At 43.5% G+C, this 20,283-nt stretch overlaps 1 protein-coding gene across 1 annotated transcript in view; it reads left to right on the top strand.

Moving 5' to 3' along the window:
- The window catches only part of ABCG5 (ATP binding cassette subfamily G member 5), a 43,631-nt gene that overhangs the window by 17,310 nt on the left and 6,038 nt on the right, over positions 1–20,283 (top strand). The window contains exons 8-12 of the mRNA XM_006138194.4: positions 6,638–6,851; positions 7,111–7,316; positions 10,977–11,115; positions 16,062–16,247; positions 19,040–19,152. Coding sequence (XP_006138256.1) covers positions 6,638–6,851; positions 7,111–7,316; positions 10,977–11,115; positions 16,062–16,247; positions 19,040–19,152 — 858 coding nt within the window. The remainder of the gene's footprint in view (positions 1–6,637; positions 6,852–7,110; positions 7,317–10,976; positions 11,116–16,061; positions 16,248–19,039; positions 19,153–20,283) is intronic.

The following is a 20,283-nucleotide window of genomic DNA, read 5'->3' on the forward strand; positions in this document are numbered from 1 at the left end:
GGTCCATTTGTTTACGGCCCACGGGTGGGAGACAAAACACAAAAAGTAGTCAGTATAATGGTCTTCTGTTGATATGTGTTTTAGTAGTTAAATTCCTGAACTGTCATTGCTCATTAAAAGTGTTGTCATATGGGTGGAAATCGGGGAAAGGCATAAGGATCTTGTGCAAAAAGGGGTTTTTGCGCAAAAAGAAAACGTCCACACTGCTTGTTTTTGCGCAAAAACCCCTTGCGCAAAAACAGATCGGAAGAGAATATGCAAATGAAGCACAAGAAAATGCTAATCCACGCTTCATTTGCATTGCCTCTTCCAGCAAAGCTTGTAGTGTAGCCGTAGCCTAAGAAGTTCTGCAGCATTATGCAATATGTGGCTCTTACTGAAGAAAACTGTTGATTTAAAACAAAACATGTACTTGCCTCACAGTAACTATGGTCCCTCAAGAGATTTTGCGTATGTGACTAGAATCTTTGGTTTGCAATGTTTGTGTGGTGTCACCTCTACTTTTCATTCATAGGCTGAAAGTGATTTTTGGTCAGTCTCATTAGTCCCATTTTACATATGGGGAAATTGAACCACAGAGCAGTGACATGACTAGCTCAAGGTCACCCAACAGGCCAGTGGCAGAGCTGGGAATAGAATATAGGTGCTAGTCCAGAGCTATTAGGCCACATTGCCTTTCCTTGGCCTTTCTGATCTCTGGACGAAGCTTGATCAAAAGGGGAGATTTTTTGTCCCACATCAAAAAATCATACTTGATGAATAAAGCTTGGTATTTCAATATGTCCGGTTGGAATGAAATGCAGGAGTAAGATTTCCTTCCAAAGAGATACAGCTTTTAGGGATCTTGCCCACAGTGGAAGAATGGAAGATGTCAAATAACTTATGGGCCTTTTATCAGTCACTAAGATCTCAGTCCTCAGTGTGACAGCAATCTGAGACAGCAGCTCTTGAAAAGCCCTGAAATAATCCAGAGCCAAAAAAGCTCTTTGTCAGGGGGGAAGGAGATGATGATGAGTCTTTGGGAGAAGATGAAGGGTACTGGTCTAGCGGGTTTAGGACCTGCCTTCTTCAACTATCAGGAGTTCTTTATCCCCATCAGCTTCTATGGGAGGTTTTGAGATTGAGAATGACACCTTCTATATCTGCATGACGGTTAGGAAGAAGACCCCATTCTGGAAGGTGGGCTTCAGAAAGTCTAAAATGGCAATGATGGAAAGAGGTATGGTTAAGGTTCAGTAAGTTGAGCAGGTTAATTATGATGTTGTTGATTGAGCTATATTCATCCAGATAGTGGAATTAGCTCTTGTAATCAGGGGTGAAGAACCATCTCTTAATCTGAGTGAGTAAGAAGGTGAATGCTCCTGGCTGGATGGTGAGGAAGAAGTTGGAGAAGAGGAGGTGGTGCTAACCTCTACAATTATGTTGCTACCAGGATTTTAGATATTGGAGATGGTGTTGGATGAAACACCCTTGATAAAAAGGATGGTACTGGAGAGAAAGGAAACATCCATCAGCAATACATCAAGCAGGGCAGCTAGTAGCTCAGCTACCAGTGCTGCCTCAAATATCAGTACCATGATTATTGGTGCTAAGGAATTGGGAACATACCTAGGGACCAGGGTAGCTGAGCTAGAGCTGAACCATGGTCACTTGCCTTATAGCAGTGTTTCTTAAACTATGTTCTGCGGAACACTGATGTTCCGTGAACAACTCACAGATGTGCTGCGACCTCTTCTTTGTTTTTGTTACTGTTTTAGGTTTTTTTGTGTGACAAAATAATTTATTTTTGAAGAAAATTGTTATAGGTGTTCCTAGGGTATTTTCTAATTAAGGAAGTTTTTCTGCTCAAAACATGTGGTGGTTAAAGGTGCTGCAACCGCATTTTGGCCTGACCTCCCGAGTCTCCCTGGTTACTCCCTGGCTTTTTTTTTTTTTTGCTTGTCAAATTTTTATTAAACCATAGGTTTTCCGCATAAAAATATATTATTGTTTGGTGTTCCGTGAACTCAAAACGTTTAAGAAACACTGCCTATAGCATAAGAGTATTTTGTATTCAGTACTTGGGAGGGGAGGGGAGGGGAGTGGAAGTGAACAGCTTTTCTTAGGCTTTTCAAATTTTCTTTTCTTAGGGGAGAAAGGCCAGTGCGAGAAATTGTGCTTCATCTAAGCTGCTCATCTGCCTTGCCTCACTGTGGAGGATAGTACTGTGATCTTTGGTGCTGGAGAAGCCATTAATGCTGATCTGATCTTTGGCATGCTATGGATTCCATCTGGCTTGTCAATGCTGGCTCATGTTCCAGTTGATGGAGTGATGACAGTATGGGACTTAGAAGTGAATAGTTCCATCTGGTAGCTTGATGTCTGCTCTTCAGGGTACAAAGTGCCTCTGATAGATTCTTCCAGATGATATAAATCTAGATGGGTGTCTCTAGATTTTCTTATTCCTGAGTAGAATGACCATCAAAGCAATGGTTAGGCATGTGGCTCTTGTTGGGATTAAATAAACATCTAAGGCAGTCTGTAAGGAGAATGAGATTGACACAAGTTGGGAAGAATGAAGCCCAAAGACTTTGAATTTTCTATTTTATGTGTTTGTTTAAAAAAACCCAAATCAAAGTAAATGTAAGTACATTTTTAAAGAAAAATGATGGATTTCTATGGAAATAAGCTTTAAGTGGCTAGGTAAGGATGAGCTTGAAGAATGTGGAATCAGACACAGACTGGCTACGTCTACACTGGCCCCTTTTCCGGAAGGGGCATGTAAATTTCAGCAGTCGTCGTAGGGAAATCCGCGGGGGATTTAAATATCCCCCGCGGCATTTAAATAAAAATGTCCGCCGCTTTTTTCCGGCTTTTAAAAAAGCCGGAAAAGAGCGTCTACACTGGCCCCGATCCTCCGGAAAAAGTGCCCTTTTCCGGAGGCTCTTATTCCTACTTCGTAAAAAAAGGGCACTTTTTCCGGAGGATCGGGGCCAGTCTAGACGCTCTTTTCCGGATTTTTTAAAAGCCGGAAAAAAGCGGCGGACATTTTTATTTAAATGCCGCGGGGGATATCTAAATCCCCCGCGGATTTCCCTACGACGACTGCTGAAATTTACATGCCCCTTCCGGAAAAGGGGCCAGTGTAGACGTAGCCACTGGTTTCATTTTGCTGCCACTGGTGTTAAGAAGAAACTAAGGGATGATTTCAGCCATTCTTCCTTTAGATTTTGGGGGCAGAGCATGATAATGTGCAGGGCATAAGTCAGTAAGGAATTCCAGATTCCTATTCTAATGTGTATTGGATGCCTATGCACTTAGAATAAAATGTATTCAAAGAACAATTTTTTAAATCTAGTATATTTGGGTGGCTGATTGCTGACAGCTGTTTAAACACTGACTAGTGAATCCCAAAATGCCCAAGAAATTGTACTCAGAAGTGTGGCACGTACCGAGGGAAGCAGGCTTTTTTTATTGTTCTGGTGGCATTCTGCCTTTAACTAGGAGAGAGAATGATTGTAGACATGAAGCAGGAATTGGAAAAAAAAGCTGAAAACTCTAATATGACAGTAAGGATAATTTTGTCATGAATTTGAATAGCCTCAAAGTTACAAGTTTGAGGTTTAGACTCATATTTTAAAATGTTCAGTAAACACAAAGTACTGCATTCTTCAGATGTCAACTTTTGAATGAGAAGATAAAGAAAAAAGTTTAGATAAAGAATTATAAGTTTTCTGAAAATTGGTAGCTTCTGTGCATTCTGACTAGGGATGTTAGATATAGTGTAACTGAATAGTCATGTAACCACATAAAACGTAGCAGTCACATGACTATTCAGTGGTTCCCCAGAGGTGGGTCTGGCAGCCAGTGTGCTCCCCACTCCCTGGGACCCCCATAGCATGCTAACTGTTGGCTCTCAATCAGAGGCAGCAGTGTGGGGTTGTAGGCAGAAGCTGGTCCACAATGGGAGCCTGTTTAAAAATCAGTGGCAGCCATGTGATGTGACAGCAGCCATGGGAAGCTCGGATCCCCCACAATCAGGGGCTGCTGCGAAGAAGAAGCCTCTATCTGTGACAGAGGCTGATCTGTGGGATGTGAGCAGCCTCTTCTGATCCCCCCTCCCCACTACTGTCTGATAGAGGCAGCAGTGTGTGGGGGGGAGCATCATGGAGCCGGTGTTGGGGGAAATGGCTTTTAAAATGGCTCCCACCTGCTCTGGCTCCTGTCTCCCCCTCTCGCTGCCTCTGTAGAAGGTAGCAAGGGGGCAGGCACGTGGGTCCATAGAGCCAGCACACACAGGGAGCTGGCTTGAAAGCTGGCTCCCCACATATATTGGCTCCAGCCTAGCCCCCTCATTCTTTGAGGCCGCAGCGTGGGGATGAGAGGGGCAGATGGATCTGGTGATTGTGGAAAGTTGGCTTTTAAGCCAGCTCCTCCTGGGCACTGGGTCCCACTACCTCCCTTGCTGCCTCTGATACAGAAGCAGTAAGCGGGGGAGAATGCATGTAGACAACAGGATTAACTAATAAACTCAGACTTATCAGTTAATCGTGTGGTTGGCTACATAATGACATCCCTAGTTTTGACTATATAAACAGGCCCTGACTATATAAACTGACCTGAATCTATCACTCATGTCAATTTTCACTATTGTCACTCGTAATTTATAGCAGTATCAGAGGAAAATGAAGCTTTATGTTTCATAGAATGAATTATATTGACTATAGAGTTGAAGTATGATATTTGGTATGTCAGACATGACAGTAAATGAAGAACAGAATGTTAACTACAAGGTCTAATGGTTCATGCCAAAATTAAATTTTAAAATTCACATATTGTATTCTTTGCTCTGCTATTGACTTGCTGTGTGACCTTGAGCAAGTCACTTAAGGACAAATTTTCCAAAGTGACTTCTGGATTTGGGTGAGTAAAATGTTTGATCTTCATCTTTAGAGATCTGTAACCTACTTTTTGGAAGTACCAACCCTTTAGCTTGGAACAATATTACTTATTTTAGTTACCTCACAAAAGTTCTCTGTAGCTTAATTAATCTTTTGTTAAGCATTGTAAGCTCCTTGGACAAAGGTGCTAAAAAGCACAACTTATTGTTTGGTTTAACTCCCACCTGGCAACATTTTAGGGTATGTCTACACTGCAATTAAAAACCAATGGCTGGCCTATGCTAGCTAACTCAGGTTCCTGAGGCTTGGGCAACAGGACCATTTCATTGCTGTGGCTGTGTAAACTTCCAGGCTTGGGCTGAGCTCTGAGTCCCTCTAACCTTATAAGGTCCTAGAGTCCACAGGTTTAGAGAAGTAAGTGATCTATTAGAACACGTGCTCCTGAGAACTTTACGTTGTGAAGCTATTGGTCAGGTTAGATCATTCTTTGCTTCAGAAGAAAGGCAATTTTCCAAAACTCTACAACATTAGAGTACAAGGAAGAGAATGACAACACACTAGGTTATCATTTGCTAATAATAAGAAACATCTGCTTGTGGCAAGACCAACTTATAAGTAGATTTATTCATAGGGAGCATTCAGCTATGCAGAATTTTTATCTTCTGTAAGTTCTGCTGCAGTAAATAATTTTTGCTTTACATGAGGTTTGGGCCAGTAGTTGGTAATGTGACCGGCCCAGCACCTTCTATTTTCCATTTTTAAATTGCAGGGAATTGTTGAGATTGGAAGTTCCCCTCCACCGGAGGAGGGGGCACAAACCAATGCAAAGGGGCAAAGCTGCACTGGAGAGAAAGAGAGGTAACTCTGGTGGTATGCTATCCCTTGAGACCAATATTTCACAAAATGAAGTTCCGCAGGTTAGGTTAGGTTAGGTTAGAGAGTCTCATTGACAGAGAAGAAGTAGGAATTATGTAGATGTTGCTCTGTATGGTATGCATTCTGCAAAGTCTGGTAGATTTCTTACTGGAAATCTAATCATCCATCCATCCTAAGCAGCATTAGCTCCTCCTTTGCACTTTTCCCTCCTTGAACAGGCAATGGCAGTATGGCTCTTTGACAATGATGAAGAAAATTAGTGGACCTACCAGTGAAGGGCAAGTCCACTCATGTCATGATCTGGGGCTCCACAGACCCATAGTTCCACAGAAATGACATTCTCAGAAGCTGAATTCCCCACACTAAAGGAATGGAGAGGCACCTCCACAAAGTGAAATACAGGCAGTCCCCGGGTTATGTACAAGATAGGGACTGTAGGTTTGTTCTTAAGTTGAATTTGTATGTAAGTCGGAACTGGTACATATTGTAGGGGAAACTCTAGCCAAACATTTCTCCAGAGCTCAGTTTTATTCTCCCACACCTCACTTCCCTCAGTCCTTTATTCTCAAGCTGAGGTGTCTGCTGAGAAAAGCCGCTCCACGTCTCCCTGGTCTGCTGGGGGGGGGGGGGGGGGCGCGGCACTAGCTTCGCATCTCTCTGGTCTGCTGGGGGGAAGCAGCTAGTGCGGGGTTGCCTCACCCCATTTGTAAGTAGGGATCCGATGTAAGTCGGATCCATGTAACCCGGGGACTGCCTGTATTACAAATTTCCAGCAGACTTTTCTTCCAGCAGATTTTTCTGCAGGTTGGTGAAGGAGAATAAAAAGGGGAAATGATCAGGCCTTTCATAATGTGCTGTTTAACACTTGATTAAATTTGCAGTGGATCTGACATCTGTGGACACACAAAACAAAGAACGTGAACTAGAAACCTACAGAAGAGTTAACATAATTACATCTGCCTATAAAAATTCAGAGATCTTTCGCAAGACTTTGGAGACCATTGAAGGAGCAAAACGCAGGAAAGACCTTCCAGCAATACCATTCAAAAGCAAAGACTCACCTAGTGCAGTTTCCAAACTATGGATTCTCTTACGGTAAGAACATATTCTTAAAAAAAAAGGCAATTAATTTTTTGAAGATCTCTAATAACATCATTTGGATAATCTTATTCACTTTGAATATATGCATATCCATTATTTCTTCTCTTGGCTTCCCAGTGCATTCCATTGTTCTTATACTGTCTTTTACATTGTAATCTCTTTGGGGCAGAGAGTGCCTTTGTTTCTTTTTCAAGAAACATAGTCAATCATAATCATAACAAAAAATGGGACAATGATTTTGTTTCCATTTCAGAAGGACAACAAGAAACTTCTCCAGAGATAAGATTGGCATCATCATGCGTCTTTCTCAGAATCTTTTGTTTGGCCTCTTTATAGCATTTTTCCTTCTCAGACTGAAGAATGATCTTCTAAAAGGAGCACTGCAAGATCGTGTGGGGCTCATTTACCAGTGTGTGAGTGCTTTGCCTTACACAGGAATGCTCAATGCTGTTGCCCTGTGTAAGTTACTAGTTCCTCATATAACGTGAGCAAGTACTGTATATAGTATTAAAAAAGGGCTTTTAAAAGAATGCTAATTAAGGGCTATACCGTGGCTTTATCAGATAGCCCATAATAAGAGGTGATATATGAGCACAATGCCCCACAGGGAAACAATGGGAGCTATTGGTGCCTCAGACAGAGAGGCTACGTCTACACTGGCCCCTTTTCCGGAAGGGGCATGTAAATTTCAGCAGTCGTCGTAGGGAGATCCGCGGGGGATTTAAATATCCCCCGCGGCATTTAAATAAAAATGTCCGCCGCTTTTTTCCGGCTTTTAAAAAAGCCGGAAAAGAGCGTCTAGACTGGCCCCGATCCTCCGGAAAAAGTGCCCTTTTCCGGAGGCTCTTATTCCTACTTTGAAGTAGGAATAAGAGCCTCCGGAAAAGGGCACTTTTTCCGGAGGATCGGGGCCAGTGTAGACGCTCTTTTCCGGCTTTTTTAAAAGCCGGAAAAAAGCGGCGGACATTTTTATTTAAATGCCGCGGGGGATATTTAAATCCCCCGCGGATTTCCCTACGACGACTAGTGAAATTTACATGCCCCTTCCGGAAAAGGGGCCAGTGTAGACGTAGCCAGACAGTATAACTCAGAGTAAGCTGAGTGTTTTGAGTGGAGTAAGTTACTACACTTATAGATTTCAGAGAGTTAGTTATCTTGGTCTGTTTCAGCAAAAACAACAGAGTCCAGTGGCCCTTTAAAGACTAAGAAATGTATTAAGGTATTAGAGCATAAGCTTTAGTGAGCTACAACTCACTTCCTCAGATGCTGAAGAGAAAAAGACAGAAAGAGGAAAAAAAATATACAGAAATGGGAATGTGACATCAGTGCTAATTAAATCAGAATGTATGTGGATCATCTCCAACCGTGGTGAGAAGGTGAGAGAACCTGAATGGGAAATTGCCTACTGTGAGAACCACGTGTTTATTTAGACCTGGGTTCAGGTTATCACATTTGCAAATGAATTCCAACTCATCAGTTTCTCTCTGCAGGCTGTTTTTGAAGTTTTTCTTTCTAACAATGGCAAATTGCAATTCCAAAACTGTGTGCCCACGCAGGCTAAAGTGCTCCCCCACTGGCTTTTGGATGGTGCCATTCTTAATGTCTGATTTATGTCAGTTTATTCTTTTATGTATAGACAGTCCGGTTTGTCCGATGTACCTGGCAGAGAGGCATTGTTGGCACATGGTGGCATGTACAGTAGATGTTCACGTGAATGAGCCTTTGATGGTATAGCTGATGTGGTTAGGTCCTGTGGTGGTGTCACTAGGGTAGATGTGTAGATAGAGTTGGCAATGGGGTTTGTTGCAGGGATAGCTTACTGGATGAGTTTCTGTTGTGGGCGGTGAAGTTGGTGGTATTTTCCTCAGGTTGGCGGGCTGTCTGTAAGCAAGGACTGGCCTGCTTCCCAAGATCTGTACAGAGTGTTGTATGCTCCTCTGGCATGGCCCCCTACCTGAGTTGGCAGGGAATATGGAATTGTGGCTCTGTCTAATCCTTTCCCTTCATTGTTCACTCTATCTGTGTGCTGGGATGGCATTTTTCGCCAGCTCTTACTTGAATTACACAAGTGGGGAATGTCCTTACTTCCTCCTATGCCTCTACCAGGCTGTCAAGGCAGGAAAAAGTCTAGCTGGAAGTTTGCACTCTGTTAAGTGAGACCACTCTTCTGGGCATGGAGAGGTTGAATAGGGCATATGACGTGGGTGGCTCCAATAGTGATTAAAGATAGAAATCTTTATTATACGTGTTTATTTTTGAAAGAATTATGTTGTTATACTTGTGAGTATTGCTTTTCTCAGATGCTCTTCTTTTACAACTACAGGCAGTCCCCGACTTACGCGGATCCGCCTTATGTCAGATCCGCACTTACGAACGGGGCTTTTCTCGCCCCGGAGCTCACGGGCGGCGGGTCACCACCCGTGTCCTCCGGGGCGAGAAAAGCTTCTCCCGGTCTCCCTGGTCTGCTGGGGGGGTCCAGCAAAGCCACTGGACCCCCCCCCCCCAGCAGACCAGGGACACCCGAGCAAAGCCGCCCAGGCGGCGGGAGTCCCGCTGCCTGGGCGGCTTTGCTCGTTTACCCCGGAGCAAAGCCGCCCAGGCAGCGGGACTCCCGCCGCCTGGTCGGCTTTGCTCCTGTCCCCCTGGTCTGCTGGGGGGGTCCAGCAAAGCCGCTGGACCCCCCCTCCAGCAGACCAGGGACACCCGAGCAAAGCCGCCGCCTGGGTGGCTTTGCTCCCGGGCAAACGAGCAAAGCCGCCCAGGCGGCGGCTTTGCTTTGGTGTCCCTGGTCTGCTGGGGGGGTCCAGCGGCTTTGCTGGACCCCCCCCCAGCAGACCAGGGGGACAGGAGCAAAGCCGCGGAACACGCCCGCAGCAGGACAGCCCGAGCGCGCCCGGGCTGTCCCGCTGCAGGCGTGTTCCGCGGCTTTGCTCCCCGTCTCCCTGCAGACCAGGGAGACGGAGAGCAAAGCCGCTGAGCACGCCCACAGGGGGACAGCCCAAGCGCGCCCGGGCTGTCCCGCTGAGGGCGTGATCAGCGGCTTTGCTCCTGTCCCCCTGGTCTGCAGGGAGACGGGGAGCAAAGCCTTGGAGCACGCCCGAAGCGGGACAGCCCGGGCGCGCCTGGGCTGTCCCGCTGTGGGCGTGCTCCGTGGCTTTGCTCCTTTCCCCCTGGTCTGCTGGGGGTGGGGGAGTGCAGCTAGTGCCCCCCCCCCCCAGCAGACCAGGCTTTTCTTGCCTACCCCTGAGGTAGAGCAGCTGGGGGCTGCCGGGTTGGTCCCACAGCGCCGCTCCGGTCAGTTTCAGCAGCGGCTGAATCAGGATGCCTGGGGCAGAGCAGCTGGGGTGCTGCTGGGTTGCTCCAGTAGTGCCGAGGAGCCGCGCTACTGGAGCAACCCAGCAGCACCCCAGCTGCTCTGCCCCAGGCGTCCCCAAGTCAGCCGCTGCTGAAACTGACCAGCGGCTGACTACAGGAAGCCCGAGGCAGAGTTGCTCTGCCCCAGGCTTCCTGGAATCAGCCGCTGATCAGTTTCAGGAGCAGCTGACTTGGGGACGCCTGGGTTTCTTAAGTTGAATCTGTATGTAAGTCAGAACTGGCATCCAGATTCAGCCGCGGTTGAAACTGATCAGTTTCAGCAGCGGCTGACGCCAGTTCCGACTTACATACAGATTCAATTTAAGAACAAACCTACAGTCCCTATCTTGTACGTAACCCGGGGACTGCCTGTACTATGTAATTACAATACCTCTGTTTGGATGGTGAAAACTTTTTTATCAGGGGCAGATATATGACCAGCCCTCATCATAGAAGATGTGCATTTCCATAAATTGACCACAAAAAAAGTTTTTATCAGTATTATTAGATTCTTACCTGCTAGAGATTAAGCGTGTAACTCCCATGATGCATTTGGCCACCTGTGGTTAAGTGTAGACTATCCGATCTACTAATGAGCAAGGTGATCACATGTACTGACAGTAGGCCACCAGATGAGTTCATACAAATTGTTTCTGAAATAATATGAGAGTTGTCATGTAGCCTTGTCTAAGCTTTGTGAGTGCAACTTCTGCATAGTATTTTTGGTTAATGGCGGTTTAATTCTTATTGTATTTTCTATTCCAGTTCCTCCATTACGTGCTATCAGTGACCAAGAAAGCAAAGATGGCTTATACCAGAAGTGGCAAATACTGTTAGCATACATACTACATTTCCTGCCCTTCAGTATTATCAGTGTGGTGATTTTCAGCGTCTTTATATACTGGTAATCATTGAGTTCTTCTTAGAATGATATTCTCATTGCGATGCTCTTAAATTCCCGTGTCAGGAACAGGACTCCTGTCTTGGCTTTATGATATTGCCCTTCAGAGAGTAAGCAAAAGGAAGGCATAGGGGTGTTACAATAATTGTTGTACTCTAACTCTTATCTACACGATGGCTACGTCTACACTGGCATGATTTTCTGGAAATGCTTTTAACGGAAAAGTTTTCTGTTAAAAGCATTTTTGGAAAAGCGCGTCTAGATTGGTAGGACGCCTTTCTGCAAAAGCACTTTTTGCGGAAAAGCGTCTGCAGCCAATCTAGTCGCGCTTTTCCGCCAAAAAGCCCGATCGCCATTTTTGCGATCGGGGCTTTTTTGCGGAAAACAGTACTGTGCTGTTTACACTGGCCCTCTTGTGCAAATGATTTGCGCAAGAGGGCTTTTGCCTGAACGGGAGCAGCACAGTATTTCCGCAAGAACACTGACGATCTTACATGAGATCGTCAGTGTTCTTGCGGAAATTCAAACAGCCAGTGTAGACAGCTGGCAAGTTTTTCCGCAAAAGCGGCCGCTTTTGTGGAAAAACTTGCCAGTCTAGACACAGCCTTAAAGTTTATGCCAGCATAGCTACATGGGTCAGAAGTGAGAAAAAGCTATTCCCTTGACTGACATACCTATACAGAAAAGACTTCTAGTGTAGACACAGCGGTGCTGCCATAACAGCACTTTTGTTGGCAAACCTGTCAGTTGGGAAGGTGGTGTTTCCACACCCGCATATAAACTCCTCGGTTACGTCTACACTGGCACCCTTTTCCGGAAATGCTTAAAACGGAACAGTTTTCCGTTATAAGTATTTCTGGAAAAAGCGCATCTACATTGGCAGGATGCTTTTCCGGAAAAGCACATTTTCCGGAAAAGCGTCCGTGGCCAATGTAGACGTGCTTTTCCGGAAAAAAGCCCCGATCGTCATTTTCGCAATCAGCGCTTTTTTGCGGAAAAGACTACTGTGCTGTCTACACTGGCCCTTTTCCGGAACAGTTTTTCTGGAAAAGGACTTTTGCCCGAATGGGAGCAGCATAGTTTTTCTGGAAAAACACTGACAATTTTACAGTAGATCGTCAGTGCTCTTCCGGAAAAGCAAGCGGCCAGTGTAGACAGCTGGCAAGTTATTCCGGAAAAGCGGCTGCTTTTCCGGAATAAGTGGCCCAGTATAGACACAGCCCTCCTGTCATTGTATACCATGTCTACACATGCGACCTATGACAGCATAGTGATGGTGACACAGGCTATACAGTTCAGGCATAGACTTGGCAAGTTAGACTTTTGGTGAAAATGTTCTATTAGGAAACATAAAACCAAGACAAAAGGTTTGTTTTGGCTCTTAAAAGCTTGTGAATCTAATCAAATAGATCATCTCAGTATTTGCAGTATTGCTTTGTAATCTTGAACCCTCCAAATACTGAGGTTAGGGTAAATTCATATTTATTTATGAAGTTATCCAAGGCCTGATTCTATCCTCCTTACTCATATTGAATATTTTCTTACTTGACAAGTGGTCCCACAAACATTAAGGATTAAAGTACTGCTCAAGCCTTCATAAGGTGTCAGAATTTGGTCCTTCATTATTTAAGGGATTTGGCAAGTTCTGAAGGGTAAAGTCTTATATCGTTTTCATGCACAAGGGTAGTGGAGGGGGACAGCCTCTAATCCTGAGGAAGCCTGTCTGCAAACAGTTTGAAGCTGGCATTCTGGGAATTTTAGGGGAGAATGGCTGCTTATTGTGGCATAGTCTTTCTTCAGTTCTCTAGAGTTTCTCACAGAAGTCAATGGAGAATACAGGTAATAATTAATCTTTTTTATTACATGATTATAATTTTCTATTAATTGCTTTTCATTTTCCCAAATGTTTATTAAATCCTTAAATCCCAGGATGTATTTTTTTTAAACTAAAATCATTAGTACTCTTGACTGATCCAGAATTAATTTAATCTCACAAAAAGATCTGAAGTTCATGAAGCAGGTAGGCAATTTCCAGTTTTAAGCAACACAAAAGACTCATAAATGTCTGTGGATAATTTTTATAATGCTAGCGATAGCTCCTAAGAAGGGAATGATGCTTATGTCAGGCATAAAGTAATTAAAAGCCTTGAGATGTATGTAACTAGGTAAATTTCTATCCAAGGTTATTAGCGTTATCATTCTGTCTGCTTTTCTGAGTTATAAAGGATGGTGTATTATACACTGTATTTATTGCCATGTTTCCTCTGATGATGATAAAACTACAGTTACTTTATGGTCTTCAGTAAAATGAACACGAATGAAATGCACTATTACCTTGGACTTCATCCTAGGTCCTCCACGTGTCCTCGTGCATGCTTGATAACTTCCCTCAAGAGGTAATGGAGGTGCTGCTATACTGAGGAGATCCTTTTTACAGAGACTTTCAAATTACCCGTAAGCCCCTAACTGGAGAGACAGAGGGATTTTTGGCAAACAATATTTATTTTTTTAAAACCCTTTACTTTCAGAAAAAGGAGAAGAGCCTTCTACTTTTAGTGTCAGTTTAAGGGACTTGTCCACAAGATTAGTCTCCTGCTTACTCCATCTAAGTATTTAGGGAAGCAGTCACCTTCAGGCAAAGTTGTCCCTCTCCATATCATCCTGGCATAGGTTTAAACAAACAAACAAAACAAAAAAGCATCTGTCAGCCAGGGAGGTCCTGTCTCAGCCTGTGCCCCAATAAAATCCCCCCTTGATTGACATATAAATAACATTTCTCTCTGCTAAGATTTTGTCCCCTATTAAAATTCCCATTACACTCACCCAGTGAACTGATTACCCAAGAAGAGGACATGTAGAATGCATTCTGTGACCATTGATGAGGTAGCATTCCTTTCCAGAAGCCAAGGCACTGTGTTTTCTCTATAGTTTATTTGTTCTGCAGACTGTAAACTCTTTCAGGCAGAGACTGTCTTTACTTGTTGTGTTCAGTTTCAAGCACATTGACAGTGTTACCTAATAAAGAGTGCTAATTCAGGAAAAAGCAGCACTTTAAACTAAGTTAAAGGTAATTCAAAATGCTATTACTTCAGTCTGTTCTAATAGTTTACAGTACCTCACAGAACAGGTAATGCATATATTAGCCTCCTACATACCTTTTTTGTTTCATGATTGCTTGAAAACCAATAATGGCACTTAAAGCAGTATGCACTATAGCCCATAACTAACACATACACATACCTGCAAAGAAATCTGCAACATCTCTAGCTACAAAATTATGCCACATACAACCTATGCAGGGAATATACCATATTATACAATCACAGAAACATAAGTCTGAAAAGTGCCTCGAAGTCATCAAGTCCAGCCTCCTGGGCTGAGGCAGGATTACGTAAACACATACCATCCCTGACAGGTATTTGTTTAACCTGTTCTTAAAAACCTCCAGTGATAGAGATTCCAGAACCTTCCTTGGAAGCCCATTCCAGAGTTTAATTACCCTTACAGTTAGAAAGGTTTTCCTAATATCTGATGAACTTTCTCCTGAGGCAGAGCAGGTCCATTACTATCTTCAGGGGACACAGAGAACAATTTATCACATTTCTTTTTATAACAGCTCTTGACATATTTGAAGACTGTTATTAGGTTTCTTTTCTCTCTCTTTTTCTCAAGGTTAAACATGTCCGGTGTTTACACTTCATAGATGAAATTTATAAACCATTTATCATTTCTGTTGCTCTCATCTGGACTGTTTGTAAGCAATTTGTCCCCATCTTTCCTAATGTGTGGTGCCCAAAATTGGACAATAGTACTCCAGCTGAGGCCTCAGAGCAAACCAGTTGCCTCCCATTATTTACATACAGTACTCCTGTTACTACACCCTATAATACTAGCCTTTTTCATAATTGTATGACAGGATTGGCTTATTTTCAAGCCACAGTAAACTTTAGAACCTTTTCCACAGGACTACCACCTAGCCAGTTTTTCCTCATTTTGTGGTTCGGCATTTGATTTTTCCTTCTTAAGTGTAGTACTTTGCTATTTTACTATATACCAAATGATGAAAGAGTCAGAAAATGAAATAACACAAATTAAAAGCATTTAATAATAAATAATAATAATATGCAGTGGAAGGCAATCAGCCACTTGAAAACTCCACTGAATGAGAATTGTATCATCCTCTGGACATAGCAGTGGGGTGACTTGTAATACATGACTTGAAATCTGCAAAGATTTCCCACCAGTCTGTGATAGTTTCTTTGTGGTCTCCTGAAGATTTTAACTGTTCAGAAACAAATAGCTCTCACTAATGGACTAACTATTGGGAAGATCCCTGGTGTTGATGGCCTTCCCGTAAACTGCTACAAAGGATATGATCTATTTTGAGGTACGATTTGCTGATAGTTTTGCTTAAAAGCAACAGAAGACGCTGTCTCAATTGCCTTTGAGATAGTCTCACAGTATTGCCTTCAAAAGGAAAGCTTCAGTGAGCTGGAGTCTTTTGTCTCTGTTCTGACTGTAAGATTGTTTCTAAGGCCTTAGCCAATAGAATGGAAAATATTATTGAGCATCCTCATCTGATCTTTGTTGCCCAACAGCTCTGTTTTGGATCTTCTTTTTCGTTTGGTATATAAATTCAGTTTGTACACTCTTTGTTAGGACTGTAACAGCCTAATTTTAACGAGGGCCCCAATCTAACTTCCTCTTGCACCCAGCACATGCCAGTATAAAATATTGTGGGTATAAAATTCCATCTGTAATTATCTGCAGACAGTACTCATGCCATTTAGACATCCAACTATATGATTGCAGCTCCATGTCACACAAATAACTAAATGACTTGGTATTAGTGTACCTGAAGGTACAATAGGGAAGATATTTTTTAAAAGTCTGATGCCACAATGTTTATTTTTATATTTTAAAATGATCTCTTGACTGTATTTGTACAGGACTGTAGGAATGAACCCTGATGTTTCCAGATTTGGATGTTTCTTTGCTGTTATGTTAGTACCTCATATAATTGGGGAACTACTAACACTTGTTTTGCTTGGTATGGTTCAAAACCCAAATATAGTCAACAGTGGAGTGATGCTACTTAACACAGCAGGAGTGCTAGTTGGAACTGGGCTTGTAAGGTAAGGAAAAGTATTATTAAATAATGTGGTTTTAATGATCAAATAATGTAACTATAGAATCATCTCAGGAACATTTTCTATTGCTAAAGGTGAGTCTATGAGTATGTACACAACAGGATAAAACCTGGATAAAGTACACATGTAAGCTTTAGAATGGCAACTATCTAATTACTGCTCTTACAAATCTTGTATTAAATACATGGGATAATCTCAATCCAGACTTTTCCTGTGGATCTGAAATAAGCTTAATGATAGTTAAAGCCAAAGCCACTTCCTTACTGGAAACAAAAACACACAAGAAACAAAGCAACCGCCCCATATTAGTCTGTGTCATATTTGAAAGTGCTTTTTCTCTCATAAACAGATTTCAGCTACAGCTGGTTCTATAAAGTGAAACTACATTAACACCCTCTTCAGTAGCTTCAGGGGGTAGCCAAGTTAGTTTGTACAGGATAAAGTTAAAAAACAACAAATGGTCTGGTAACACTTTATAGACTAACAAAACATGTAGATGGTCACATGAGTTTTCGTGGGCACAGCCCATTTCTTCAGATGAGTGGAGTTTTACCCTCTTCAGTGCTCTTTTAGTCACTGCTAAATTTAGGAAGGGCTGTAGTTTTGTTGTGAAAGTATTTCCTAATTCAGTGCTTTACTGATCTCTTTCAGCGAGAGTGTGCATTTTTACCATAAACAACGAGAAGTCCTGTGGCATCTTATAGACTAACAGATTTATTGGAACAGCGTTTCCCAAACTATGGGCCGCGGCCCAGTATCGGGCTATGGGAAAAAAATACCGGGCTTCAGTGTGGCTGCCGGGAGGGGAGCGGGGTGGGGCGGGCTGGGAGGAGGTGTGTGGGGGGGGAACTGGCCACCGGGAAGCAGGGTTGGGGGCAGTGGGGCTGTCTGGTGGTGATCGGGGGGGGGGGGCAGTGGAAGCAGGGTTGGGGGCAGTGAGGCTGTCTGGTGGGGATGGGGGCGGGCAGGCGGCGGAAGCAGGGCTGGATGGGAGGTGGGGGGGCTGGCCAGGGGAGATCAGGAGGAGGACTGGAGGACCAGCTGCCGGAAGCAGGGCTGGATGGGGCAGCAGGCTGGCCAGGGGACGGGGTGGGGGGTTGGACGGGGAAGATCAGGAGGAAGAGGACAGGAGAACCAGCTGCCAGAAGCAGGGCTGGCCAGGGGAGATCAGGAGGAGAAGTGTGGGGGAGGGAGGGAGGGGAGAGTGAATTGGCTGGTGAATTGGCAGGACTGACCTGGGCACATGCAGACCCAGGCACACAAGTGAGTCTGGCCCCGGGGATTCCATTTTGCCCCCCCCCCCCCCAAATGCCCTCCCTCGAGTAGTTGCAAACTGCCCGGCTGATAGACACACTCACGCAGCATGAGCACATCTACCAGCCAGGCAGTTCACAGCTACGGACCGATACACCTAATAATAATAATAAAACTTACCTAATTAGAAAATCCGGTATTTTCTCAGTTTTTTTCCCAGACAGAACCCTCAAATACTGGACTGTCCAGTACAAAACTGGACACCTGGCAACCCTTCCCCTCTTTGCACCTTCCCTCCTAGCCAGATACCCTACCCCCAGTCTGCTCCTGCTCCTGCCTCCTGGAGTGCCCGTGTGGCGCCGGGTCCCCTAAGCCCTGGCCCAGCCGGGTGAAACACTGAAAAATTATTCATTTTTAATTCTTTTATATGCATTTATATTTTTGGGCTGCAAAACAGTACTGAAAAAAAAACAGGTTCCAACTAAAGTAAAAAGTTTTGGAAACCCTGATTTAGCCAGCTTTCTATCCATCTTACAGTCCATTTATCCAATCCATATTCCCTTAACTTGCTGGCACGAATATTGTGGGTGACCATATCAGAAGCTTTGCTAAAGCTGGCACTGGGGGCTTTGGGAGGACCAGAAACAACTTATTTGAATATTCATCATTTGCTAATGAATATGCAAATGAATGTTGCCAGTCCTCCAAAAGCTCGTGAAAGGATTTACTGGGCCCCGTGTCAAAAAGTTTGAGAACTCCTGTATTGGAGCATAAGCTTTTGTGGGCAAAGACCCACTTCGTCAGATGCAGATTTTTGCATATTCAGACTAACACGGCTCCCTCTCTGATACATTTTTACCATGTTGTTAATATAGACAGTGCTAATTGAGATCATGAATCTCTTCATTATCTGTAAAGAGAATCAACATTGCTAGTGGGTCTTAGATTGTTGGAGAGTTCTGCTGCATTTGCTGTGTTGGATCATGAGAAGTTAATTGAAATAGAGATAAGAAATACATACACTTGCTGAGTTACACTGAACTGATCACAGATTCTGTTTTGATTCACATGATTCTTTGCTTTGCAAGCATCATTAGTAGTGATCCAGGACTTAATATTCATTCATTCATTAACACTGTGTCTTTTTTAGATTAAATGAAGTGAATACACATGGTAAACTTTTGTTATACAGATCACACTCATCATACCTAGTAGTTGTTCCACTGTTGTTTTATTAGCTTTTTTGATGATGCAGCAACAGGAATATAAGTAAGCTGTAAAATTAATTGCTACCATATCCAAACAATTCATTACTGTATATCCTAATGCTGTTAATAATCAATGGTGTCTTTAATAGTTCCTTCAACATTTCTCAAAAATACAATTTGTACTTGAAAACTGTGCAGGCAAATGAAATGTGGTTGTAAGATACTGAATGGAGCCATGCAGTTATTGTAAGTTTGGATAGTATTGGTTCTTGAAATACCAGAATCCCTGTTTAACTATTTTTTTGTTTGTTCAAGGCGCACAGAAGACATGTCTATACCTTTTAAAGTTCTAAGTTACCTTACATTCCAAAAATACAGCAGCGAGGTTCTTACAATCAATGAATTTTATGGATTAAACTTCACATGTGGTAAGTGTTCATTGAGCCCCCTTAAACCTTTTGTAAATCAATTTAATACACTATATAGGCTGCGTCTAGACTGGCAAGTTTTTCTGCAAAAGCGGCCACTTTTGCGGAAAAACTTGCCAGCTGTCTACACTGGCCGCTTGAATTTGCGCAAGAACACTGACGATCTAATGTAATATTGTCAGTGTTCTTGCTCAAATATTATGATGCTCCCACTCAGGAAAAAGCCCTCTTGCGCAAATGCTTTTGTGCAAGAGGGCCAATGTAGACAGGTAATAACTGTTTTGCGCAAAAAAGTCCCAATGGTGAAAATGGTGACCGGGCTTTCTTGCGCAAAACCGCGTCTAGATTGGCACGGACGCTTTTCCGCAAAAAGTGCTTTTGCACAAAAGCATCCCTGCCAATCTAGACGCTCTTTTCCGCGAATGCTTTTAATGGAAAAACTTTTCCATTAAAAGCATTTGCGGAAAATCATGCCAGTCTAGATGTAGCCTATGGTTATGTCTACACTGGCAGATTCTTACACAAGAACTGTTTTGCGGAAGAGTTCTTGCGCAAAAAGTCTTCCACAAGAGTGCATCTACACTGGCATGTGCTTTTGCGCAAGAGCATCTATGGCAGTGTGGACGCTCTCTTACGCAAGAAAGCTCTGATGGCCATTTTATCCATAGGGGTTTCTTGCACAAGAAATTCATGTTGTCTGTTTACACTGGCCTCTTGCACAAGAGCTCTTGTGCAAGAGGGCTTATTCCTCATGGGGAGAGGAATAACTCTGCTGGAAGAAGCTCTGTTTTCCGACGCTAGACTGTAAATATACTTGTGCAAGAATGCACGTAGACACCAAGCAAGTTTTTGCGCAAGAACAGCTGTTCTTGCACAAGAAGCCACCAGTGTAGATGTAGCCTATGTGTATTTTTTATACACATGCTAACAAAAAATACATGCCTACAACCTTTCTAAGCACCTTATATAACTTGTAAATACAACATAATTAATAACTACAGGTTGAACTGCCCAAATCCAGGACTCTCTGGTCTGGAAACATCCGTGGTCTGGCAGGGCCAGGGATGTTACTGGACCAAAGAGCCCTGGAGCAACGCAGGGGCTGGGGAGCCCCAGCTGGGCCAGACAGCA

This window comes from Pelodiscus sinensis, chromosome 3, assembly GCF_049634645.1.
Source record: "Pelodiscus sinensis isolate JC-2024 chromosome 3, ASM4963464v1, whole genome shotgun sequence".
Lineage (NCBI taxonomy): Eukaryota > Metazoa > Chordata > Testudines > Trionychidae > Pelodiscus > Pelodiscus sinensis.